This window comes from Lichenostomus cassidix, chromosome 6 (assembly GCF_008360975.1).
Source record: "Lichenostomus cassidix isolate B80296 chromosome 6, HeHo_3.0, whole genome shotgun sequence".
NCBI classification, from domain to species: domain Eukaryota; kingdom Metazoa; phylum Chordata; class Aves; order Passeriformes; family Meliphagidae; genus Lichenostomus; species Lichenostomus cassidix.
In genome coordinates this window covers 18,114,221-18,135,369 of record NC_139487.1, presented here as the reverse complement: position 1 = coordinate 18,135,369, position 21,149 = coordinate 18,114,221, and the positions used below count along the sequence as shown (strand labels likewise).

Sequence of the window (21,149 nt, the reverse complement as noted above, 5' to 3'; positions counted from 1 at the left end):
GAACATGTTTTAAACTCTGCATCAAGTATTCCTGCAACTATATTCTTTGACTTTCTGGACCTCAGGTGAAATTTCCAGACATAGTTCTTTATCATGTGCTCAGTAAACTTAGCAGATCCTTTCTCTACTTCACCAGTGAATTTTGATTGTAGTATTTTTCTTGTAGTAGTTTCCATTTTGATGAAGAAGTGGCGTGCCTAGCAGAAAAAGCTGCTTCTTTACTAAGTTAACAATGTTCCAACTTGCAGATTTGGCAGAGCCCTTCCTACTGAACAGATATTCCTCCTACTACAAATATATTTTTTCTGCACCTATAAATCTTAAGTGATTTAAGCTAGCTTCTGAGTGAGTTGCAGTTGAAGATAAGTGCTGATGATACATAGCAACGAAGTAGTTCAAACCTTCCAGTATGTTTAAAAGAATGTCTCCTTAAAAACAGTGAAGCAGATGACTTTTGAGAACCTTCACCATCACTTTGAAAATCCTGGGTTTGAAATAGAAATAGCCTTTCTGTGCTCACCGTGTTACCTGGCAGGACTGCAGGTAACTTCTTCATATTACTTCTTTATTTTGCAGTATAAACTGTATTTTCACAAACCTTCATTATAATCACACAGAAGGTGACCCATCTGCCCAGTCATTGATAAACTCCACCCCACCACAGTAGACAATATGTATCGGAGCAGGAATACAGTACATGATCATCATTAAACACAAAAAACCTCAATGTTTTATGCTTGCCTTTACATATTGGTCACAAACAAACTGAAGATACAGAGGAGAGAGGTACATCAAGCAGAGTCTAAAAACCCTGAAGTACAAGCATCTATTCCTGCTCTGCTGAGAGAATCAGGTGATATGGACAGCAGCAGCTGGGATCTCAGAGAAGTAGTCCAGACAGCCTGGCATGTCAGGAGCCAGACAGGAACGAGAGCTGGGCGAGGTAGATGAGCCTGTGTAATTTTGCACAGGGAGCTGTGTCCTTCCCTATGCAATTGCCTACTCTGTTAAGAGCTGGCTGTGTTGATTATAAAAGCACCATACAATTTTCTTTTCTAAGCACTCTTCTCTCCATAAAGTATCTACCCAATAATCTGAGTGTTTCAGTCTCAACAGGTTGGGGAATGATTGTCATTCAGCCAGAGCACTCATGAATTTGGGAAGTGGCAAGTGTCTTCACTTGGCTAACGAGGAACAAAAGAGACCTCATAGTGTGATGGCATTCTTGCCAGACCTGTGGTTACTGGAACAATGTCAATGTCTTTGCGATCTATAACAGGTTTCAAAGTAAAGTTCTGCAGGATGGATGTTAAAAATATGAATATCTCCATCCGGGCCAGACCTTCTCCTGCACAGACGCGTTTTCCTACAAGCAAAAAAAAAAAATTTATTCACAGGTCGATGAAAGTTCAGACATCTCAGAATTCACAGGCAGCTCTGCAGTATTTTGGGGAAGCAAGTGAATTAAACTAGGAATTAAGGGTCTAGAACAATGAGAGTGCTTGGTGTGTGAAGGCAGTTTGAAGGCTGTGGTTGTTCATGTTGTGCTGCTGACTGATGGTCAGTTTGAGAGACACAAGTGGCATGGCTGAGTCCCACTTCATGCACTTCTTGTAGAGGGCATTGGAGGAGCTTTTGTTTTTGGTAAAAAAAGAAGTCAACTGAAACTCTAGTGCAGGGGTTAGAACTGCCCAGAAGTGACTCTAGCAGATGTCACCTGACATCACTGTACAGACCATGGCAATGGAGCCATGAAACCTTCAGAGAGATTGCAGGAGAGGATAGTCTAGCATCTGAAATAGGAGTTCTTACCTGTAGAAAATGGCATGAAGTGGTCACTCTTTTTAAAGGTACCATTTGCATTCAAGAAATGTCCTGGGTCAAATTTTTCTGGGTTTGGAAATTCCTTGCTATCATGTAGGACAGCACTCAGCATAGGTACTACCATAGTGTCCTGAATTAACAAAAAAGAAAGGTACAGTGGAGATATATTAAAGCAGAGGCACTAAGTAGTTTCTAGAGCTAAATAGAAGGTTAGTCAAAGTTTAACCAGTTTTCAATGAACATTTAATGCATGAAAATATATGCCATTGGTATGGCAAAGATGTTTTTTAAATGAATTTTAATGGTGAGTCTGTTTAGAGTATTTATTACTTCCAAATAAATTACAGCTTACTTTTTAATACTGTGTGAAAAAGAAGATAGAGCTTTCTATTTTTTATATAAATGTATTTTCTTCTTTTTTTCCTAATAAAAGTGGTTGTACTCAATAACTTCCAGAATCCTCTTCCAAAAACAATTATTTCAATTCAATATCACATTTCAGTGCTTTTGAAAATTAAATTAAATACAAAGAACAGAGCAATTTTTTTCAAGAGATTGAGGACCTTTCTCAGGAACAGACCTTGGGGATAAAATAGTCTCTGAACTTGGTGTCTCTGACCACAGCATGTGGGACATTAAGAGGAAGGAAATCAATGTATCTCTGGATTTCATGGATCACAGCATCTGTATAGGGCATCTGGCTCCGATCCGACATGCGGGGGCTTCGGTCTCGGCCAATCACAGAATCAATCTCCTTCTGCATTTTCTCTGTTGGGAAATAAGTAAGTGTTAAATGAACAACCACCCCATCTGTCTGCCTAAACATCTCCCCATGTTTACAATAAAATTTGCTTTTAGCACACCAGGAATACATGAATATGGTTAGTACTAACATCTCCTTCCTGTGAATAAAACTAAGACTAATATACATTTCCACACTGCAAAGACATATTCCTTAGTCAGGGGACTATTGCCACATGTGGCAGTGAGAGGAATTTTCCCAACTCATCCCATGACCTATTAAAAAGTGTTAAACTATTTATTTTCATTACCTACTATCTCTGGGTATTTATGGAGAATCAAAATTGCAAATCTCAGTGTGAGGCTCGTGGTCCCTGTTCCTGCAAAGAACAAGTCGAGTGTGGTTCTGCTCAATGTCTCAATGGTGAATTTTGAGTCAGCATTCCCTTTCTCCTGCAGGAAGATGTGGCAGAAGGTTTTGAATGACAAAGCCAAAGTGTTTGTTTGTACAAGCAAGTCCTGTACCCATAGTATAGGTTTATAAACACATCTAATGTCCTTTCAAATGTATGACACTCACTCTCCAGAACACCAGCGTTTATGGTACATTTACTGAATAATATTATGAACCTTTTTTAATATGGAGGGAGCATTGAATTACATTAACCAGATTGGTCTTCCACTTTCCTCACTTTGTCTCATGCTGTTAATTCTGTTTAAAAACCCTCAATTAAAAAATGGAGAAGATAAAATGAAGTCAATTGTGTCAAGAAGAGCAAGTGCCCTTCTGTATTTGTAAAGACCCAGTGTCCTGACACAAGTAAAAAGAAAAGATGTGATTTAAGCAGTGATTTCCTTATAATCCAGTAGATCTGTACTGTTACAGTACCTGTTCCATTTTGTTAAGAAAAGCATCAATAAAATCTCGAGGACAAGTGGGATCCAGGGTTTTCTGGTGTTCCATTACAATATCTGTTGTAAATTTATTAACTTTTTCAAAATTTTCTATAATTTGTTGATGAGGCCCAGGTAAATGGTCCATGAGAGTTGGGAAGAAATTATATAGCTGTAAAAATAAAATTATGAAAAAGCACATTCTGATTAATGTGGATACAATAGATTGTTCCGTGGGTTGTAACTATGAAAATGGGGCAATTCAGCTGTTTTGGAACAGTAGGTCTTTATTACTAAGGATTTTATTGCCATTTACTTTATGGTTTCATTACATTCAAGGATAGATGGCATTTTAGCAACTTTTGCAATGAAAGCCTTTGGACATACAGTGGCAATTCCATAAGGTAAGAAAAATCAGCAGGAATTTGTTTAACTGCTTACTTCATTTCGCTTCACTCCACTTTTGAAATTTAGGAAAATCCACTGCAATTAAAAACTAATAACATTAATAAATATCCATTAATAAATAATAGCTAACAAATGTGTTACATAAAACCACACACACCTGTGTTTGTATAGAGGTCTGGAGCTTCTGGCTTTCGTCTATCAAGTCAATTAAAGCTAGAAATTTCTTGTCCTCATAGTCAAAGCGATCCCCAAAGACGATGGAGCAGATGATGTTGGAAACAGCATGGACTAGGAAATTGCCAGGGTTGAAGGGTCGCTCTGCAACAACCACCAGAAAAAAAGGTATCTTGCTTTCAGTATTTCATGGATCATCCCCTCCTGTGACACTACAGGGTAGTTTCACATCAAGTGTAGGTCCAGAATTTTGCAGTTCTTTGAAAGGATGGTGAAGGGCTTATCCAATTTAATCTTGTCTACTTGAAGTGAACTAATTTCACTCTTATAATGGTTTAAGCATCTCTTTTGTCCTGTTCTCACCAGCAGAGTTCCTTAGTTCCTCTTCAGCTGGCACATGCCTGTCTGCTTTTTAGACTGTTTATTAGAAATAGCTTAAAAGATTCCTATGAAACCATGAGGACGTTGCCTGAACCATGTCTTTAGGTTATTGTACTATCCTTATTAACTTTATTAGCATCACCTCAGTTGTATAACCCTCTCCTTGGGGTTCAAAGGCCTGTGATGAAAGTCTAGTTTTGATAGCACAGCTGCATTAACTTCTATGAAGAGAATTATGGTCTAAGCAAAAAGCAAGATTAGACCCAAGAAAGAAAGGAAAGCTATAAAAATAGACAACAATAGGGTGCCTCTCAGGTTTAAGAGGAGAAACAATAACATGAAAAGGTATAAAATCCTGAAAGAAAACAACGGTGTGAGAAAATGTCAACTTGCCAGCAGCCTATTCCAAGGAGCAATTGCCCCAATGATTCTCTGCCTGGCTGGTGATTCTGTGGTGATTGAAGACTCAGCAGATATTTCAGAGTTGGTGAGTATACTAATGCTGAATGTAGAAGACACTACTCATAGCTATTTAGTAATAGCATTAAGGGTAAATAATGCATATATACTTTCCTGTTGTATATATCTTACTTGCAAAACCCTTTAATACATAGTGAAAGATGCTGTAGCAAGGTGAGCCAGAGTTAGAGGCTTGTGTAAAGGCATAAGAAAAACAGTATTACTGTGCTAGTCAAAAGATAAAAGCAATGCAGGTGAGAGTGTTTTCTCTGACTAGTAAAAGGAATGAGAGAGAAGCCTGATCTGAGCCTTCATCAGAGAAGACAGATAGAATTTTCTAGGGGCTTATGGAAAACTGTGATGCTTAATCATTCTTTTAGATCCATCTGCTTTTCCCCCCTTGCAGAATAGGCACACATTGAGGGCTGGCAGTGAAAAGGAAGCCTGGAATCCAGGCTAGTACTGTGCCACTATTAGGGGAAGTACTTAGAAGTAACATTGACTTATATGCTACCAGAAAACACAAGTACAGGTTGAAAGCAAGGGGGTAACCCTATACCCTGCCCTCAGAAGCAGCTTATATCCCTGTTCCCATTGTTCAGCCCCACCAACACTGGGATGTATTGTCTAGTGTTCAGATGGGCTGCACCCAACCCCAAATACATGCAAATGAGTTCTCTAGTCACCCCCTTCTTCAAGATCTGTTTACACAGAGCTGCAGGGGACAAGGTGAAGAAGCATGTGTTACTTGGTTGTCCAAGAGTGTCCAGCACTGTCTCCATAGCTGAATTCCATCAAACCCTTGGCTCTGAGGCAAAGCTATTTTTTTTGCCACTTACTGTCTTGTTTTTCAAGCAAAACAGGTTAAGGGGCACTTTCCAAGCCTCTCTCCTATGTTTGTCCTCCATACTGTCACAGTGCCTTTGACTGACCCTCTGCCAGCACTAATAACTTTGCCTAGAGAAGCAGGGAGCAGAAACAGCAGCCATATGCCCACTCCTTGGGTCATTGATTTTGTGAAGCAGCCCTACTCCCCTCATTGTCTCCTTGCAGATATGCACAGTGTCTCAGCAGGCACAAAGTCCTTATCCTACCATGTGTGTTCTTGATCCTCTCCATCAGAAAATGAGCTTCCTCCTGGATTCGCTCCTCAATGCCCTTTTTCCCCATCCCAAAATCTCGCAGGGTGGTGAGCGCAAATCGTCGCAGCTGCTTCCAGGTCTCCCCGTTGCTGGTCACAATGCCTGACACAGGGAGGAAAACAGACCGTCATGATGAAACAGATTTTTTTCCCTTCAGTGAGAACTACTCAGTAAGTACTCAGCATGCAAAGATACCTCTCTGTGGAGTTACACTGCAATTGCTACATGCCCAAAAATGTAACTTCTCTGCAATTCTGAAGGTGACTAATCTGATCCATCTGTCACAGCACTTTGAATAAAACTGACTTTATTCCCAGGATAAGAAAAACCATGTTAGGAAGTAAGTAAGAAGGTAATGCTGGTACTGAATTGGGCTTGGGCACAAGCACAAGGCGTTTACTCTGACATGACAACTACTCAAATATTCTGCTATGCACCTTGGCAGAGCATATAATTATTGACAATACCACTGGTACTGCACTATATATATAATACCATGGAATATGTACTGTAAATGCCATACCAGGGGCTGACCTGGTGAATAATCTCATGACCTAATCTGGAGAATGGCCCTTACTGGGTCAGCCCATATTTTTTTATCTTTTTTTTTGCTGTGGACTTTACTTGTGCTGGTTCCTTAGCTATGTTGATATTTAGAGTACTTTCAGAAATGGGAGAATGAATGTAAGACCTTTAGAGGCACATTTAATGTACAAAATTTTAGCCAGAGCTCAAAGCACGCTGAAAATAAAAAAGCACTCTGTGAAGCCATTGTTGGACCTCAAACAGTTCTCCAGGGAACCACTTTACCTAATGAATTGGGCTTTTGGTCTTGAATTGCTAATATGTCAGCATAAAAGTAGAAAATTAAATCTACAATTCCCTCCTCCAGTGGTCTCTCAGCTATGTTCCTGAAGCACTGAAAGCTTCTGTTTTGTATGCTGGCATTACCAAGGACATACCTGTGCCTTGGAAGAGCTTTTTAAACAATGGTAAAATGTTTCTCCCACTGAAGTCATCTCCTTGATCAACCAGAGCTTCTTTTACAACATCATAGCCATACAGCACCACAGCCTTCTGTGGGCCCAAACGTACCGTGAAGACAGGACCATACTTCTCACTGAGCTGTAGGAAAGAAGAACACAAAGAACAACATGACTGAAGGATAATCATGTGAAATTTGTAGCAAAGAGGTCTGAGAGGTGATATGCCATTGTCCCAGCACTGCTGAGACATGACATTGATTAACAGCAGTGCAGAGATCTTTCAGCTATGAGTTACAGACAAGGGAAGAGGGAATTGTAAAGAAACAGGGAATATGAATGGAAATGGTGAGTATCCATTCCAAACCTGAGAAAAGAAAACAGCCCTTCATAGGGCTAGAAAACATTCGCGAATGCCTTTCTGCAGGGCATATTGGATAACAGTTTACATGAGCTCTAAAAGCAATTATATACAGGAATGGAAGAAAATGCCTGAAGAGTTTTTGAGCACAAACAGCAAATCTGTGTTTCAGACAGGGGTATTTTTGCCATCAAAAATGGCATAAGTCAGGGGAGGGAATAGACAGTACAATTCACCTCCAAAATGTTTTGCTTCAATTCCTTTGCTTGCTACTTCCACTCCCATTAGATCCTACAAATATGCTAGGGAGCAGGGGCAGTAAAAAGGAGCAGGGTTCTCCCCCCAAAAATGGCCAGGCTGTGTTGCCAGCATGGTGAGGAGTTGGCCACAGGAGGATTATATTGCAATAGCATCAGTGTCTTCATTGCAAATCCACTGCAAATTGTAGTATGGTAGTACAGATTGTGAGGTCAGCACAGGAGTCATTGGTATGATCATTGCCAATATATAGACAGATGTGCAATACATAGACTTAGATATATATGTAGAATTGTAATATATAGACTAAGAAACATAAATTACTGCAATATATAGACTTCAGAAGGATGTATATCTGGAAAATATCTTTTGTTTCTGTTTGAGTCTAACATTTAGTCAATGCAAATTAAACCTGTGAATTAAGCTGAGACCAGCGGGACTGGACTTTGTTTTATATGCAGTGAAGACACCACAGGAAAGAAGGAGACAGTGCCTTACCTTCTTCAAGCTTTCAGGTATATTCCGTGGGTTCACCTGGAGCAGGTTTCCAATAATGGGGAGTGCAATGGGACCAGGAGGCTCCTTCCCTTTTTGAGATCCGCTTCTCCATGTGGCAAAGAGAAGGCATGAGATGCAGACCAGCAAGAAAATAGTGGTCATTCCCAGGGGCTCCATGGTGGGCTGAGGAAGAGAAGCCAAGTGTCAGAAAAGCCCAATGTTGGACCTGCAAATCCATGCTTATTTATATGCTGTGGTACCAGAGCATGTGGTTGGAATTAGCCAATACTATGTAGCTTCCTATTCCTGCTGAGATATGAGTTTACTTATTAATCTGCTCGTGATAAGAATGAATGTTACTGAAGTTGACTTTGTGAGTTATGTAATTGTCCTAAAGCAATGGTAATTCAGACCCAGCGAAGCCACAGTAGGGAAACAAATAAACTAGGAATGAGGGCATGTAAAGAGAAGAAGATGATAACAGCTGTAGCTTAAGAAGGGGAATGGAAGTATTGGTGAAATTAAAAAAGAAAAAGAAAAAATCCTCTGCTCAACTCTCCTGGTCCTAATGAGGTTTTTCTATCAGCAACAAATTTTGCAAATTCTAGTATAATGGGCACTGCTCTGAATAATGCACACCAGGGTATTTAAAACCAGAAGTGGGCAGATGAGTGAAATGGAAAGGAGCCTTCTATGCTCTGGAGGGATGATTACATTGCTGAGAACACTTACTTTTATAGTTATCAAGGAAAAAGGCTGGTTCTTTGCATTTTCTTTTCCTTTAATTTTGTAGATAAAGTGCCTTGCATTCCTCTATTGGCAACCCCGAGGGTGAACAACTGCTTGTGAAGCCCAATGTGCTGGAAAAGTCGGGCTTTGGTTGGAGCATCATCCCACATCCGGACATGGCTTTTTAATTATTTATTTAATTACTCACATAATCCCTGAAGGGTTTCAAAATGGTGTTGAGAGTAAAGCCAGAGCTGCTTGGAGGGATCCATGAGTTTAACTGAGAAGAGATTTAAGTGCCAAAAGTCTTGGGTCACCTCTGATGACAGAAAGACAGGGATTAGTTGAGTGTGAAAGGCTATTTGAGTATGAAAGGCTTATCTGGGTATGAAAGACCCATCCTGATGCAGTTCACATTCACAGGAAGCACCTCAAAGACTCTGCTTTCTTCCCAGCTGTCTTCCCAGTGTGGTAGGAAAGCAGATGCTGGGGCCTCTGGTCTTGCTACAAATTGGCACCATTCTCTGGCTCCACCTGTGAATTTAAGCTCCAATGGACAGGATGGGATGCTGTTGTAGGAACCAGTCTTTCAAATTCCAGACCTTCCTTTGAATGCCTTCTGGAGGCTGGTGCTTGGCTGGGCCTGCCTGGTGTCACATATAGGCCAGCTCCCAGGATTCTGTCCTGCATTTATACATACATAGCCTTTAATCTGGGACCTGCTATTAATTCACCTGCTTCTGTTGTCTTGAAGGTTAGCTCTGTGAGAAAACAGACACCTTCTTATCCTCAAAACAGCCCCTTCAAGTGTATTCACAGCCTGCAAAGGCATACTGGATCTGGCTCCCTCACAGCAGCCTGTGTGGTGCCATGGTTTAGATTTGTGACAGCTTTGAGGACACACCAGTGTTTTAGCTACTGCTGAGCTGTGCTCGCACAGCACTGAGGCTTTCTTGGTTGCTCCCTCTGTCCCCAACACGAGTAACAGGCTGGGGGTCAGCAAGGGATTGCGAGTGGACACAGCTGGGACAACCAACCCAAACTGGCCAGAGAGACAATCCATGTCATCTGATGTCATGCTCAGCAATGAAAACTGGGGAATTGTCTCTCCAATGCAGCCATTGTTCAGAGCCTGACTGGTCATGAGTCTTCTGGGGGGAGGTGGTGAGTCTTTTCATTACTTGTTTATTTTTTTCCTTCTCTTTGTTTAACAGTCTTTATCTTAACCAGGAAATGTGAACATGTTTGCTCTTCCAAGTCGCTCCCTCATCCTGTTACAGAAAGGTCCAGAGTCTGCACAGTGAAAATCTAGGTACAGACTATTAACCAATGTCTATTCCTTGGCATCCAGGCACAAAGAAATGTAACCAATTTTCGTATTTGTTCCTTTCCATATTTTAAAACAAGCAAAAGGAGGTGTCTTTTCACACACCATGCCTTTGGGCTGTGGAACACCATTTTTAGAGATGTAAAAATGTAACCAGGCAAATGCATGGGAGCAAAATCCATTGAAGGTACTCAAACACAAAGGTATCACTTATAGCTCATGAATCCCTGGAGACTGAAGCAGTCTGAGAGAATATTCTTCTGTCGTAGCCATGATTCTGTTCTGGTCCTTGGGAACTAATTTTTAAGCTACTGTTGGAGTTGGACAGAATTCTGGGCTGCCTTGACTATTGCCATGATCCAGCACATCCATCCTTGGGTTCCTATGTCCTTACATTATAATGTGACATTTCACTAAACATTTTCATGGAGATGGTTTAACCCCAGCTGACAACTGAGCACCACACAGCTGCTTACTCGCTCTCCCTCTCCAGCAGGATGGAGGGGACGAGAACTGGAGTAGTACAAGGGAGAAAATTCATAGGTTGACATAAGAACATTTTAATAATTGAAATAAATAATGATGATGATGAAGATGATGATGATGATGATGATGATGAAGAAAATGAAATTTTAAAATTAAAAATAAAACTTAAGAAAGACAAGCGATGGGAATTAAAAACAACTGCTCACTTACAACCAATTGATGCCCAGCCACTGCTGAGCAGCGGCCCCCACCCTACTTCTCTCTAGTTTATGTGCTCAGCATGTTGCCTTATGGTATGAAATATCTCTTTTAATAGTTGGGATCAGCTGTCCCAGCTGTGTCTCCTCACAAATTCTTGTGCTACCCCAGCCTATTTGCTGTCAGGGTGCTAGGAGAATTCGAGAAGTCCTTGAGGCTGTGCAAGCACAGCTCAACAATCACTAAAACATGCCTGAATTATCAACACTATTTCCAGCACAAATCCAAAACATTCAGCCCATTCAAAAGCAGGACAGCAAGTTGGCCGAGTAGCCTGTGAAAATCATCTTGCCTGTTTAGCTGTGAATAGCAACATCTCAGCTACTAAGCTTTTACTGCTTTCAGACAGGACTTTCCTTAGTCCCATGTAGAAAATAACAAAATCAACCTCTGCCTTATTTCTGTCAGCAGTTTGACAGAGGATCTGCTGTGGTCAGCAAGTATTAAGGTTCAGTGATATCTTCAGTATTCAACCATTGGTGTAACACCCATGTATGTAAAATGCTACACATTGTACTAGAGATACAAACCACATCATTAGCTTTCAGATCACAGAAATTACATTTGACCAGATAGATCAAAAAACTTGGTTAAATATTTATGTATGAACTTGCCAGACCCAAAACATAACTCAGCTGGAAAAGGATGAAGTCAGTGAAGTTCATCAGTCATTCGCAATACATGGCAAATGTACTGCTTTTCAGTAACCAGAAGGGCAAGGAAATGAAGCTGATAACAGCCTTCTCTGGACCTGTACTGTGACTCCACCAACAGTAAATCACTGTGTTGCTGCTATAACCCATCGCTCAGCTATAATCATTGCTCAGTAGAGCCAATGTGCTTAGCTCTAGACTATATTCAGCATAAAGAATGATTAGGAATTTCCCCAAGCCAGGTAAAAAAGAGTCAGGAAATGGGAAAAGTCAGTCAGGTGCCACACATGATAAAAATAGGCACAGAAGTGAAGTCTGTGGGTTTCAAAGAGGATGTCTGAGCTTAGCAGAGTTCCTGAGATTCCTGATCTCAGTTGCCTGCACAAGCACTGGAGCTCCTCCTGATCAGCTGCAGAACCACTGTGGTGTACAGCAGGTCATCCAAAAGGTCTGTGCTCTGGGAGATAAAGAAGCAAAGGGGCAGCATTATCAGCTGTCCCCAGCTGTGACACTGTCATCACGGGGCAGAGCACCCACTGTGCCTTTCCAAAGGCTGAGCAGGGAATCTGCAGGACAAACAAGACTTGAACACAGAGAGACCTGCTCAGACTTGGCCTTAATCAGAGGCATTCTGCAACTTCAGAAAGTTGCTTATCATCATCACAAAAAATCATGGAAACATGTAACATGCTGGTAGTCTGTATGCTCTGAAAACAGTGCATATCATTAAGAAAAATGATAACAGAAAACTCACCAAATAATTTAAAATTCAAGAAGAATTCAGCAATCATTAAGTAACAAAACCTTGTGTTAACACTTCATGATATCAAATACCTACAGTGGTAATGGAAACAGATGATAAATCATGCATTTAAAATACACCTCAAAGAGTTACACTACTGAAATTTTGGTACCCTCTCTCACTCAATCTTTTCCTTGTCCCCATCTAGAACTGTGCCTGGAAGGTGAGGAAAGCCTTGTCCTCTCACCTAAACTTAACCATTTTGACTCTTTGACTGTCAATACACAGTATGTTGCAGGCAGCCAGAAATGCATGCCATACACTTTCACATCTCATGCATTCCCAGCCACTGCCAGACAGCCTTTGGTACAGATGTAATTCATAAAATGACAGAGCTGACGGAGGGAGTGGAACAACATAATTTTGTCTCTTCATCCGGAAATAAATACTGGTTTTGTAGTCCAGTTTTCATCCAAATCCCTCAAGAAATGTTTTTTTATGAAGAAAAACATCCCCAAACCAAAACAGCAGACACATACAAACCCCCCAAACTGACTGTTATCACAACTGTGTTTCAGTAAAGAGAATTGCCCATTTTTACTCCCAAAGGTCATGTACTCATATATTAACATTAAAAGTGCTATTTAAAAGTGAACAGATGCTAAGTGCTTGCAGTATGGCTGCAAAGGATGTTTATATGTAGCAGCTGGGTTCCATCTTACCACTGATGTGTTCTCCTTGCCAGAAGAGAAATAGTGTGGAACAGGGTCTGGAAACAGTGGCATAGAGAGGATATCCTGTGGCTATTAAGTCCCACCAGTGACTGTGTAAGGTGTTCAGGCTCCTCTGAGTGTTTTAAGACCCCAGTGCCCTCTCCTGGTTGGTACTGGCCACACTGGAATTGTCATAAGCCATGAATCAGGGATTTGCAGAGGTCCAGCATCCTGGGTTTTTTCATCTTTGTTTTTTTCAAGATAGTTAATGGCAGTACTATTATACATGCATTCTCCCTGAAAGCAGCTGGGCTCCTATTTAGCACTCTTTATGCCTCAAATTTATAAACCATCTCTGCCCACTTGTCTTGCTTGGAGAAATAAAGATCGCTTCTTTCTAACAGCTGGACTAGGGGGGGATTGCCAGGGTCCAAAACATTGCCAGAAGCTTGTGGAAAAACAGGGTCTAACTCTAAAACCATATGGTAAATAAGGCTGAAGGAATCCTCCTCTCTCTGCTGCTCTTCAGCTCCTTGGAGTGCACACACAGCAGGGAGCTAACAGCCACTACCATGAAACATTTCATGCAGTCACAGCTACATGGGGAATTCCCTACCCAAGGATGGACTTAGCAGCAAGAAGGCTGCAAAGTTAAGCCTCATTCCTCTCTCTACCTACAAGGATCCTCTTGTACATTGTCTGGGACCCCAGCTCAAGAAATGACAAACACAGACATCAGGTAATAAATCAGGGAAAATTGCTCTGTGAGAAGGGACTCTTTACTCCAACACACTGATACAAATACGCAGAAATTCAATTCAGAAGAAACACTTTTGATTAACATGGGAATGAATAAGAGCAGAATTATCCAGTAATGCTTTCATTGTCTTCAAAAGGACCTCACTACAATATGATAACTGATTTTCAACCTTGGCCAGGCAGGCTCCTGGAAAAGGAAAAGCTATGATACAGTTCTGATACTATTATGAAAGTCAAATGAGTATAGGGGAAGCCCATTGATACCAAGCTGAAAATCATTCTGCTATGGAGTTAGACAATGAATATTCCTTTTCTGAGGGCTCCATCTGTTATCAGAGATAATTGACCTTTCTCTCCCTGCCGTGCTCTGACCATTCTTTTTGCAAGGGGTCTGCACAGACACAGACTTTATAAAATGAGCAAATTTATGCTCGATACTTCCTGGAGTCTCTTGTTTCTGCCACCACCCACACTAATACTTGTGCACTTGTTGCTATCAAAAGATGCACAAAGAGAGTGGTAGAAGCTTTCAGTTGCAAAATGTTGGAGATGCAGGTAGAAACAGGGCCTAGGGACTGACTGGTTGGTGATGTGATGTGCTAAGAGCACTCCTGCAGTCACAGAGCTTGGGACAGCCCCAAAGGCCCCACACTGATTCTGGTACATCACAGCCACATCACTGCTGCTGTGGGACTGCCTTTATCATCACCCATGGGGGTCTCCTTGTACCACCTTGCTCCAGAAACTGCTGCTCTGGTGTTTCTGCTGTGGCTGAGAAAGGAAGAGAGTCTTCTATGTGGTTGTAGCTGGAGGAAGTGCTGGGGACAACTTCAGCAAAAGTCAGCAACATATTTTATAATCTCAGATTATGAAACCTTTGGACTATTCATCATGAAAAAATGCTGTATCCACCCAAGGCATGGGAATGGTGTCTACACAAAATGACTCAATGTTTTTTATACTGACAACCACTGAATGAGAGACAAAGTCAATAGCAGTCAGCCACATAAAGCCATGTCTGTGTGATTAAAACTGGAAAAATCACTGGACCAGGGGAATGTCAGACATATCCAGGTGAAAACATAATCTCCTGGAAAATCTGAATCTGAGCTCAATGCTGATTCCAAATTAAAGCCAACCAGCAGGGATCACTAGGGACAACTGCACGACTTGCTGAGACATAAAGAAGTGGGACCTTAGAAGTAAAACTATCAAAGAGGAAAATCCTATCTCCACACTTACACAGGCTCTCTTAGAAATACTGTACTGAGATGCCAGAATACTCCTTTTACCAGGTGGTAAATATCTACAATGTTGGCACAGGACAAGAAATATTTCTAGGAAATTATTAACACAATCAAGCAGCAGCAGAGGGCACCAGTGACAAAAATATCTGGCTACTTTAGAACCCAGAGTAACCCTGGCCAAGGCAGTCCCCACAGCCCTGCAAGGTCCCTCAGAGGCTCTGGCAGTTCTCCAGATCTCTCCTTTGCATCTCTGCTGGGCTGCTTCCCTCCTCTCGCTGCTCAGCTTTGGGCTCTGCTTCAGTGTCACTCATCTCTCATGATCCTTCCCCCTGCTCCTCCCTGTGTGTTCCTCACCTATGCCATGACCATTCCCACTCTCAAAGCTTGTGCTCTGAGCCTCCTTGGCATCCTTCCCTCTTTGCTCCAAGTGCTCTGCCCCAGATGGAAGGAGTCCCATCACAGGTACCTGTCCCCACTTGTCCCACACCCTGTGGTACTTCCCCCAGAGATGTGCCCCATGGCTACCCCTCCAAGGCTTCCAGCACTCCTTCCCATCCCCCATAAGGACCCACATCTGGAATTTGAGAGGTCAAGGCCACTATGACTCTCATTTCATGAATCTATCATAAAACACTAAAAAATTCTGATCTCACCATTTTGCTATGAAGAGAGAGTTTCTTTTTCCTCAGCTCTCCCGATGATCTCCCAGAGCACAGTGGACTAGGTAAACACAGTCCCAAAGCTGCTTCCAAACCAAATCACCTTCCACCTGCAACAAGCTGGGTTCCAGGAGTGTAAGAGAATGGCAGTGACTATGCATGGAAGACCCACAACATTAAATGCATGCAATTTGAATCAGGATTCACATCATACTTGTGTCAGGTATTTCTCTCTGGTTTTCTTCACTGGCTCTCATCCAGATCCTTAAAAGCCAAAACTCTCCCACAGCTGAATCACATCTGCCCTCTCTTACCTCCCCTCCAGGTCCAAATATGCAGCCGTTCCCCACCAGTGCTTCATTCATGGGAAGTCAGGCCACAGACACTGCAAATGCTCCTGCTGCACTTGCTCATGGGGAACTCATGGGGAAGCAGTGCATGAGTTCTTTTACTGTTTCTATGTTCTCATGCTGCAGTGTGTGAAGGACCATCTCAGTCTGGGTGACACCAACTCACACAGTCATGAGTCTCATCTTCAGAGCCTGAAAATCAACACCATTAGCAGCAAGATGCCATCATATTTATGAAGGAAAGGACAGAATTTGAATCTTACCTGTTAAGGCAATAAAGAGCCAAGTTCCTCCTTCAAAAACCTTGTTGAAAGCCAGCTGACTTAAAGGGAAGGACTGGAGAATTACACTCTTTACAATGAAAAAAGTTGCATTTACTGGTCCTATGAATTTAATTAGCTTCGTGAATGACTGAAGAGTAAAAAGTGTAAAAGAAGTATTTGGTGATTTAACTTTGCATTAGGAAGAAACAAGTGACATTTTCCAGCTTTAAGTGGCCAAAGATTTGGAAAACCAAAATACATCCAAAATACATTCTGAAATGTTATTGGCCTAAGGTGATTTGGTGTGAAAATACTATTCATTACTTGTGCCATGGATGTTACTAACAGGAAACAGGGTTTTACATGCACTTTTTCCCCCAGTAAATTTACTCATAGTGAGAACATTCGTCTTGGAAGGCCTAGAGACAGATGAACTTTGGCAGGTCAAACGATACCAAAAACAATAAATAAAACCATAAAGAACTATCAGAGAAAAACTACAGATATATAACTTCACCCATTACATTTTTTTCCAGTTGTTCAAGGATTTTTTCTTATTCCCCTGACTCCTCTTAAACTGGCTTGTCCTGTGTAAAATGTGCATTTGTAAATGACAAAATCATAAACTAATACAGTTTGACTTGACCATCTCTACAACACAAAGAATTTTTCCTTGTTGGACTGTCAGTATAATCTTTCAAGATTCAGCCAGACTGAGTTCAAAAATTGCCAGTGATGATAAATCAATCATCAGTCCTACTTCTTGAATTTTTCTCTCTTTAGCTACTGGCTCTTGACATGATTTCAATTGCAGCATTTAAGTGATTCTATTGATAAAGCAGATAAAGTTTTAAAAGAGATAAAGCAGAAACAATGAAACTGAAGCACTGTTTCACTTAACAGTGCTTTCATGCTTCACTGGAAGCATGTTATGCTATTGTTGAAGTTGCCTGGAAAAACAACCAGGCAAAAATATAAGGAAGCCTATTTCTCTTCATATATATACCAGCTGTATGTTGACATATGGGCATAGGTGTTCAAAAAGTTGATCCTAATTTATCTCTAATTTATCTTTATCAGTCTACAGATTTTTAAACAAAGTGTTTAACTCTCTTTCAGTGCTGAGTCACATATGAATCTTACAAAAGTCTCCCCAGTAACTTGTTCAGAGCAATAGCTCACCAAAAGGACAAGCTCCCTGCTCCTTCTCTGTGGTGCTCCCATTTCCAGCACAGCAGGTTCTGCCAAAGGTGAAAATAACATGAACAGGGAAGTTTAGCCCATGCAGTGAGGTTGCACTGCCTGTTTCTGAAAGCACCTGAAGCCTTCAGACAACAACCTGTTTGTCACACCTTTTATTCTTGTTTTTACATATTCTTATTATTCTTGTATTTATATATTGTTCAAGAAACAGCTGGACAGCATTCTCAGGCACATGGTGTAATTCTTCGGGTTGTCCTGTGCAGGGCCAGGACTTGGACTCAGTGAGCCTTGTGATTCCCTTACAACTCAGGATATTCTATGATTCACATAATTTGTGAAGTCTTTCAGGAATTGATTTCACAAGATTTCAGTGTTTGTAAAGTCTTGAATTCTCAGTGTTGACCCATCACATACAGTCAGTCCCACTGAGTCTCCTTTGGCAGCTGAAGCACAGATTCCCTTTCTGTGATTGGTAACACGTGTTGTGGGAGATTTTTCACATAAACAGAGCCAAGAACCTTCATCCAGAACTCATCCAGACTGTGGGTGAGCTGCTAGCTTATTCCCAAACTTACATTTCTGGATCTCCACCTGTATAACTCTCAAAAACCTTATGGAAAGACAGTCTGTCATTAGCTGCTTGGATCATACATCTGAATGTGATCCATTACTTCATCAAAGCCCCAGACTTTTCTGTGGGTCACCCAAATGCAGCTCAAACCTGCTCTGACATTGCTCTCTTCAGAACCTCTGCTTTCAGTACATGAATTTTGCAAAGCCTCCTGCATCCTTCTATTTTTACATCTGTTGATTTCCTTTTGAGACACAAATACTGTTAAGAAAGTTTTCTTTCCATAAATATTTCTCATGCATGCTTTAAGAAGACTATTAATATCTTTGCTGTCACATTGGCCCTGTAAAACAAAAGGGAGAAGAAATACAAATCTTGGCCATGCTTATTTATTATTTCTACTTGCTTCCATCTATGCAGACAGAAGTACCAGTACCCCCACTTTTAAATAATGTAGGACTCATTAGCCTTTGAGATCTAATGATGCCAGAAAAATAATGTTACAGCAGTACAGTTCCTGGGAAGGAGAAGGCTTCCAGATGGCCTTTTATGCCCCAAACAAGAAAAACCTACTGTGAAATGCTGCTGCTGAAACAGCTTGAATATACTGAAACAACCCAGGCTTAAGTAGGATTCCAGTGGTGTAAATCCATTGCTTTTAGGTTAAAATGTAAAAAACCATTTTTCTTCATGCCAAAATTGTATCTGATTTTCTGCAGTCCACTATGCAGCCTGTTAATGGGTATGTTTAAGTTGGGTCACATGCAGTGGCCAAGTGAAAATCAGGCAAAATTTACATATTTCCCACAAACACAGGAGAGTAGCAAGTCTGCTTCTGACCTGTTGTTTCCACATGGCCAGACAAACCAGATCTGCTTGTTTCAGGCCGGACCAAACACAGCTTTTCTACCACTTGAAGCCAAATGGTGACCAGGCAAGCACTAGACAAAGCCAGACTGTTCAAAGTTTTACCCAAACACTTAATCAGGGTTTGCTCTAAAGTTAATACAGGCTTTTGGCTGCCTGCATGTGTCAAATACAAGCTAAATATTTCTAGCATTGGATGATAGAACCCTCCATGGCTGGGGGTGAGAACTAGATGGACTTCAAGGTCTCTTCCAACCCTAACTATTCTATGAATCTGTAACTCAGCTGTGCAATTAGAGATTGAGCCTAATCACCAAGTACTGGATTTTAAACACTGCAAATCTAAAGTTAAAAGGCTGCAGGATATACAGTATGCTGAATTTGAAGCCTGATAGAGACCTAGTGAAGTCCAGCTTGCTCAATATTTCTCTTAGTCACTGAAGGTATTGTCCACCACATTGTCCACCACTTACATACAAACAGGAAATTTGTTCAGTAACGCAGATAATTTGCTGTGTGGTTTGCAATGTAAATCTATGGACAAACTGCAGATACACAGTTGCAAGCAGGAGGAAATGCAGCCTATGAAATAATGTCTGAAATAGCCATTTAATCATCATTGTCATCTGCCCACATGCTGTGCACACTGTTGTAACAGATAAGAGGTTTAAAAAGAGTCTTACAGCAAAAGACTCCAGGAAATTAATCTACTCAGTTTACCGAAAGAAAGGGGAAGCATGTAGTAGGGAACATGATCAGAGAAGGATTTGCAGTCACACTAGGCTGCTGCAAGAAGCTGTCTGTTGCGAGACACAAAGCCTGAATGCATGCAGAACTAGAAACACAGCATTTGTCTTTCTCAGCATGAGGGATTCACCACTGAGACAAGTGGCTCAAGCACCAGGATGACTCATGGTTTGGTACATCATGAGAGGATATGTTCACAGACATTCCTAGATCAAGCACCCCTTATTGAATTTGAATAGGGAAATGCTTCAGGGAAATCCAAATATGCCTACCAGTCTAAGCGATCACAACCACCTCTTCTGGCCATAAAAACACGTGACTCAGTTAACCTCTAAATGTACCAGCTGCATCTGATTGTGCAATATTTATGCCTGTTTATAGTATAAATAAAGCAAACTACGCACTTGTGATAGCATCTCAGCATGTGCAATTTCTTCCTAGATACCACGTTGCTGCTACTGTAGCAGGAAAGTTGCAGCAAGTTTCTGCTTGAAACCTGCGAGTTAGAAATCTTTTGGGGTTTATTCTATGTTCTGTTCAACATGCAACAGAGCAAGTAATTCTGAGCAGCCAAGCCTGAACCTTCTTTCTATGAAGGAAGCACCTCAAATCAGAGATAATCTCCTAGACTTCACTGCTCTTGTTATATTCCCCCATCTGTAAAATGGGATTGATGGGAAAAGGGTAGCTTACTTCATAAGGGATGACTAAGAACTATGTGGGCTTTGTTTTCAGGGGCAGTGAGAATCATATTATTGCAAGGGATGTTTGGGGGTTGGGAGAGGGACAATCCCAAAAGTAGTTTATAGAGCTGAATTCACCCTGCAAAAAGGGGAAGGCAGGTTCAGATATGCTGAGCTGATACTCCCATTTCCACCTAGGAGGGATCCTTCAAAAGGGTACTGTACCTTAGCACCATGACTTAGGAGATCCCTCTGTGAAAGTCATGGCTAAAGATGTGGAGAAGGAACCCATGCACAGAAAAATTACTTTCTGATAGATGGGGACAAGTGGAAAAGGGAGCTGAGACTGGGACAGCCACATGTACACCCAGACCCTCTGGAAGAGTAAGCACTTTACTCTTTGCAAGTATCTGCTTCCTTTCTGGTATTTTAAGCTCTTCATCTCTCTCCACAGCCTCTCCTGCAGTTGAATCAGATGCTGATGCCAGCTTTCAAAGCTGCACCTTCAATTCCCCAAACCTCCCATGAACCATACTTGTATCCCCGGTCCACAGGCTACAGCAGAGGGCACAGACACAACAGAACATCCATCTCTTTCCATTTTTTGTTTTCTAAACAGATTCTTGACTATGCAAATCATTATCACAGGAAAGCTGAAGCAAGAGGACATTCTCTGTAGTGGAAAGACAAAAGTTAGAACTGGAATGCTGGATATATTGCATCAGCTTGTTGCATTTTTTGCCTTTTGCATTTAAGTTGCACTTTTCTG

At 41.3% G+C, this 21,149-nt stretch overlaps 2 protein-coding genes across 2 annotated transcripts in view; one reads left to right on the top strand and one right to left on the bottom strand.

Moving 5' to 3' along the window:
• The window catches only part of PKD2L1 (polycystin 2 like 1, transient receptor potential cation channel), a 311,230-nt gene that overhangs the window by 117,091 nt on the left and 172,990 nt on the right, over positions 1 to 21,149 (top strand). The gene's annotated exons all lie outside the window — the stretch shown is intronic.
• On the bottom strand, positions 176 to 8,360 carry LOC146435386 (cytochrome P450 2H1-like). The gene is made up of 9 exons (XM_085065371.1): positions 8,124 to 8,360; positions 6,986 to 7,148; positions 5,976 to 6,125; positions 4,025 to 4,185; positions 3,455 to 3,631; positions 2,877 to 3,018; positions 2,405 to 2,592; positions 1,813 to 1,954; positions 176 to 1,366 (listed from the first exon to the last, which is right to left on the bottom strand). The coding sequence occupies exons 1-9, from the start codon at positions 8,298 to 8,300 to the stop codon at positions 1,185 to 1,187; spliced, it is 1,482 nt and encodes a 493-aa protein (XP_084921497.1). The 5' UTR covers positions 8,301 to 8,360; the 3' UTR covers positions 176 to 1,184.